The sequence below is a fragment of the Podarcis raffonei genome, chromosome 2, assembly GCF_027172205.1.
Source record: "Podarcis raffonei isolate rPodRaf1 chromosome 2, rPodRaf1.pri, whole genome shotgun sequence".
Lineage (NCBI taxonomy): Eukaryota > Metazoa > Chordata > Lepidosauria > Squamata > Lacertidae > Podarcis > Podarcis raffonei.
Window position 1 is genome coordinate 32,129,531 of NC_070603.1, and position 6,000 is coordinate 32,135,530.

Below are 6,000 nucleotides of genomic sequence, written 5' to 3' on the forward strand. Positions count from 1 at the left end.
CTCTCCCATAACAATGCCATTTGTGCCACTTGCTAACTGCTTCCTACTAAGCAATTATACAGACACTGTTGTATCCAACAAAGTCATTTCATGAGCAAAATGGCTCCCGCAAACACGATGGGATTTCCCTTCCCTCTCCTCCCTCTTCACACCCCTGCCACTGCCTGCAAGCCTGCTCTGGAGACTGGGAGAGGGACCTGGAGCAGGTTTGGGAGGAGGGCACAATGCAGTGGCGGGAAGGAAGTCCCTTCACAAACGTCCAGGTCATGCCTGGAAATCTGAGATTTTGTCTCTTTCCGGTGAAGCCACGCCTAAACCACATGTGCTATTATGCCATTTGGCAAACGTATATGTGGCAGCCAGAACAGGTTGGAATGTCTCTGTGTTCATGGAGCCTGGGCTGGGAGACAAGATCTGTCAACTTAGATTGGCCTCTTCACCTAGAGGATATGTAACTCCAAGCAAATTGGCTGCAATGATACTCCCAAGATTTGAGGATCCCTCGACTCCCTGCATCTCCTGGTTGCATTTAATGAGCCACTGGCAGATCTTGAGTCAGGATGAATCTAGTGCAGAAACTCTTCTCAGGTTAAATTCCTGCCCTGCCAGACAGAGGCTGTTCCTTTTTTAGATATAAATCCTCTCTCTCTCTCTTTTTCTCTTCCAGGGGCCCCAGTACTCTTCATTGTGCCATGGGTAGTGGTGAAATTTCTTTATGAAAATATTCAGTAAGTTCCAGGACAATGTGTGTCTCTGCTGTGCAAACTGTTTGTAGGTTATCTGTAATGCTTCTGTCATTGCAAGGCAACTTAACAGGTGACATTCCTATGAGGGCTATGGGTGTGAGCAGACCACATTGTACTAAGTGTGAGCAGTGGGGGTGGGAGGTGCTCAAGGAAGAGGACAGTGTGCCAGGTCACACTTGTTGCACATGATCCATGGTTTCTTTCTTTCTTTCCTAAGATGCTGGAGTACCAATCATAACATGGGGTTCTGGTGGATCCTGCGTTTCCCTGTGTTCCTGGCCATCTTGGTGAGTTCTCTTTATTCCTCGCTTGTCTCAGATGCCCACTGAACCGCCCACAATGGCTGCCCTTGTCTAGCAAAATGCAGACGGAACAATCATTTTCCTGCCTCCAGCCTTCTTATTTGGTGTTCCTGAAAAATGAATAGGGCAACCTCCAAGTAATAAAATATCTAAGGGCCACAATGTGATGCACCTTGTCAGGCCAGGGGTAGGTTGTGAACCAATTTTGGCCTGAAAACCACATTAGCCACGTTGGGGGTATGCACACAGAGGCACACAGCCCACTTCCTTAACTGATGGATGCAGATCAGCTGAGGGAATTATCAACCCCCTCACTGTCCATAAAATGATGAAGTTAATGACAGGGGAGAGGGCACCTAGCATCACCATCAAGGTGCTGAGCAGGGCAAAGAGGCTTAAACCAGCACTGTGTCAACTAATTAACTGCTGTTTTTTGTGCTGTCAAAATGCTGCTGGGGTGTGGTGAGAAAACATTTCTTTGGGGACCCAATTTAGCCTCCAAGCCTAAGATAAGCCACCCCCGTTGTCCATATTACCAAAAACAATAATTTAGTATGTATATTATAGATAGCACTTTCCCTAAGCGCTCAAATCACAAAATGTTATTAGCAAGCATATGTACCAGTGATCCAGTAAATGCTCTGCAAACGTCGAATCCTATAGCCCCAGTGATGCATGGACATGGTCACAGCCTGGATGGGGCACTTTGGGGAGACCTGTGCAAGCCACTGAGAGCTTATGATGGGTCCAGAATTAATAACAGTAGTAATCGTGGCTAAAATTAGACCCTTATTTGCTATGCGTGTCTTTTGACACTCCTGCAGTCCTGCCTCTTCTTCCCACTCAGACACACTCTCTCTCTTTCAGATCAACTTCTTCATTTTCATCCGTATCATTCAGATATTGGTCTCTAAGCTCCGTGCCCACCAGATGCGCTACACAGACTACAAATTCCGGTACTGGCTCCTGCTCCCACCCTTCCCTGCTCTAGTGCCATAGCTTTTCCTGGGACGGGAAGGTTCTATTATGTCCTGTTTATGCCATCATTGCCCATGGCATCACAGCCTTTGTAGGTTAGGGGTATCCCTTCCACACGTCCATGGGTTTGGGGGATGGGTACACTGACTTTTTAAAGTGGCCTTCGATACGAGTCTAGCAGGTTTCTTTTCTTGTCATTCATAAGCCCATTCGTTCCTCCACCAGGTAGGTGGTTCATACGGGGTTCGGGCTGAATACTGTGGGATGCTGCTGCCTTTTGCTTGTGATGCATTCTAATTAGCTGATGCCCCATTTAGGCTGGCCAAGTCAACACTGACGCTCATCCCGTTGCTGGGAATCCACGAGGTGGTTTTCGCCTTTGTCACCGATGAGCATGCCCAGGGCACGCTGCGCTATGTCAAGCTCTTCTTTGACCTCTTCCTCAGCTCCTTCCAGGTGAGGCACACCAGAAGCCCATTCTTTGCTCAGACCCATTCAAAAACTATAGAGAGACAAGCCTTTCTGGTTGCAATTATTATTTAATGTATGTTCCTGTGTATAAGACTAGGTTTTTTCCTATAAAAATTATGCTAAAAAGTGGGAGTTTCTTATACATGGATAGTGCATAGGGCGGACGTTTGATTAGCTGCTGCCATGTCTGTCCACGGCTGTTGGATGTGTTATTGGTTGCTGTGTCAATGGCTGGTGTTGATTGGCTGAAGCTGGGGCAATAGGACGGGCGATAGGCAACTTCTGCCAGTGAGGGGACAGATGAGCTCAACAACCCTGTGCAATCCCCCCCAAAGCGCAATCCTCCCCCCCAAAAGCTCAAGATGTCTGAGCCATCTCCCCCCATCTTCTTAAATTTGAGTCCCCCAAAATAGGGGGCGTCATACATGGAAAAATACAGTAAATGGCATTATTCTGATTGACTTCTCTGCCTCTTTAGGGAATGCTGGTGGCCATTCTTTACTGCTTTGTGAATAAGGAGGTAAGTGTGCACTAAACTGGGGTGGGGGTGTGGTGGAGGAGGGAGATACAGGACATGCAAGCTGCTGCACAGGTAGGAATGTATGGCAGCAAGGATGATTTCCACCTGTATTATCTGAGTGGTATTGGAGGCACAGCTGGAGCAAGATGCAATGTCTTTTGAAATACTGTCAGAGTGACCCACCCAGCTTAATTCAAGTGGTAAGAAGGCAGATGCAGTCAAAGCTCCTCATCCGTGTGTGTCTGTCACCCATGTAACTGGAACTGTGTAAGCAGAACACAACCAGTGCGGAGCTGTTGTTACAAGTACAACGGAATCTGTGCAAGTGTTGTTGTGTTTGCTTCTTTCTGTACCCATTTCTGTTGCAACCGACCAGCTGCACATGGTTTCAGAAAGGGGCATGTGCAATTTTCAGTGGACAGAGCAGTAAGAGAGGTGGTGTTTAGCCTTTCTCTGTCCGATGCTTTTCCACCGCATCCTCCCATCTCCAATATGTCAGATCTTCTCGGCAAAGGTCTAGTCTGCACTGCTGATTTTGGAATTTGAGGGTGTCATGTGGCAGGGGGAGATGTGGTAAAAATGGCAGTGGGAAACATTTTAGGCACCCTTCTCCTTGAAAAATTTCCCCTTCTGAGGTTGCTTTTCACTACATGAAGCACACATGTTCAAATACACGTTTGTATGCAACTTGCAGTTGTGAGCCCTTAAACTGGCTGTATTTCTCATATGCATGAGATTAATACAGTTTATTTATAAAGGTTTATAATCCTGCCATTTGTGGCAAAGCAGCCTACAGCGGATAATAATATTTAAAAATACAACCTCAAACCAGTAAATAACACATCCTCCCCGCAAATGTTTCTATCTCCATAGGTGCAGTCAGAGCTCATGAAGAAATGGACGCGCTGGAAGCTTGGCTGGGACATAGAAGAGGAATACAAGCACACGTACAGCCACACACCCCATGTCCGCAACGGGGGTACCAGGACCGGCGAGAAGCACAAGCTGGTTGGCAACTACCTCAATGGGCTGGGCCGCAGCCAAGCCACCATGCACACCAGCACTCAGTACCTGGAGAGGACAGCATGCAGTGCCAGTGAAAACTTGGCAGTGGCTGAGCAGCCCCATTGCTACGAGTTCCCTGACACAGCCGAGAGCAACCTCTGAAGCTGACTTGCCTGTCTGCCCCTGGCTTATGGGGCCTGTCTCACTCTTTGCCCCCTGAGGCAGCCGTCCTGCAGAGCAAAGAGGGCAGCTGACAGCCCAGGAGGCTGTGGGACACATGACTGGAAAGTGTACCCTCTGCCAAGCAGCTTGGCGCAGACTAGATGGTGCAAATTCCTTGTCCGTGCTGGAGACATGCTTATGAGAGACCCAGCAAGACGAGCTGCCTTGCCTGTCCGCATGCCGAATGCTCCAGGACATGAGATCCAGGGGACAGCCCAGCCACAGGGCATCCTGACAGAGGTGACAATGCCAAACAAGCTTTGTAGTGGGAGGAGATTCTGTACCGTTGTTAGGAAACTTTGAAAGCCTGCACATTTATGATTGTGCCAGAATCAGCACTGATCAGACTCCTTAAGAATCTCCAATTTCCTCTTTTTAAAAACAACAACAACCAAAATCCAACAACCAAGTTTCTAGTCCTCATAAATTACAGAGAACAAGCACTATCTGCTAAATGCACACACACACACACACACACACACACACACACACACACACAAAGGGTCTGTGCAATTTTTTTTTTAAATCAGTCATAGGGAAGGATATATCTAGAGGCTATCATATGTTTCTTTCATTTTCCCCAAACAAATTGTGCAGCAAAACATGCAAATGTATGTATAATTGTCCTATGCGAAGTGTCCCATTTGCAAAAGGCCAAATTTAGTGGTTGCAAAACTTGGGCTCTCCGAGTACAAACTTTGCAGCTCCACTTTCGCACATATGAAAATGTCGTCTCTGGAACAGAGACGTCTTTGCCTTCAGGGCACATGGGATGGCATACCACTTAAAGAGATATTTTGGAGCCGTGCAGAAAGCATTGCCTGCAGAGTTTGGAAGGAAACCAGTACTACCATTCAGTATATATATCTATGCGGAAGTGACACGGCTCACTTGGGTCATTGACTTTGTACGTGGCTCTACCATTGCATCCGCACTGTGGGCATGCTTGCACCTTCTGTGCTGGGTGACTCTGTAAATCTACTTGTGTGGGCAATACAAGCTCTGAGGGCCACTTCTGTGTCTGCGTATGTCTGCCTGTCAGTGCCAATGTTCGGGTGATTGAAGGACCCAATAAATTGTGCTGTATGTCCTGGCAACTTAGACGGTGCCTCCTGATGCACTGAGATGTTTATCCTTGCTGGGGCCTGGACTGCCTTTCATTCACCAGCATGGACAGGAACAGGTGTCCTGCACCAGCCTTGTCCTTCAGAAGTACTAACCTTTCCAGGGAGGCCACGCAGCAGCTTTAAATTAGAACCATTGCAAGAAACAGGTAATTGCCAACTCCTACCCCTGTGTGATGTCCCATCCAGTCCCCAAGTCCCTTTACAAAAGTGTTTCACTAGCACCCTCTGATTCCAAAATCTCCAAGCAGCAACTATTGGTATGTTCTTCTTTAAAAACACTGCATTCCACGCTGTCCCAAAAAAGCTTCTTTTTTAAAAAAGGTTTTCAGCATATGTACATTCACATGTGCACGCATGCACAAATGTGGCTTCTGAACATGAACAGCCACATAATAACTCCATGCATACGCATCGTAGTGATGTGCCATAGCAGGACACCAACTGCAGTATGGAAGAAGTCTTCAGTGCAGGCATGTTAGGAAATCATCAGAGCAGTCGGAGGCCATCAGCTTCCTGCTACCTCCCTCTTGCCCATTCCCATTTGTAGCCTTCTAAGCACTGGCAGGAAACAATCACCTTCAGCTGTGGCAGGCTTCAGGAGGCAGGTGGTCCGGTGGGGCAGAGAGCAG

At 47.6% G+C, this 6,000-nt stretch overlaps 1 protein-coding gene across 2 annotated transcripts in view; it reads left to right on the forward strand.

The window, feature by feature from the left end:
- GCGR (glucagon receptor) overlaps window positions 1-4,629 on the forward strand; it is a 41,289-nt gene extending 36,660 nt beyond the window's left edge. For both annotated transcript variants that reach the window (XM_053375631.1, XM_053375632.1), the window contains exons 9-14: window positions 668-728; window positions 964-1,033; window positions 1,916-2,004; window positions 2,344-2,482; window positions 2,976-3,017; window positions 3,891-4,629. In XM_053375631.1, coding sequence (XP_053231606.1) covers window positions 668-728; window positions 964-1,033; window positions 1,916-2,004; window positions 2,344-2,482; window positions 2,976-3,017; window positions 3,891-4,184 — 695 coding nt within the window. In that variant the 3' untranslated portion in view covers window positions 4,185-4,629. The remainder of the gene's footprint in view (window positions 1-667; window positions 729-963; window positions 1,034-1,915; window positions 2,005-2,343; window positions 2,483-2,975; window positions 3,018-3,890) is intronic.
- Window positions 4,630-6,000: the final 1,371 nt, after the last annotated feature.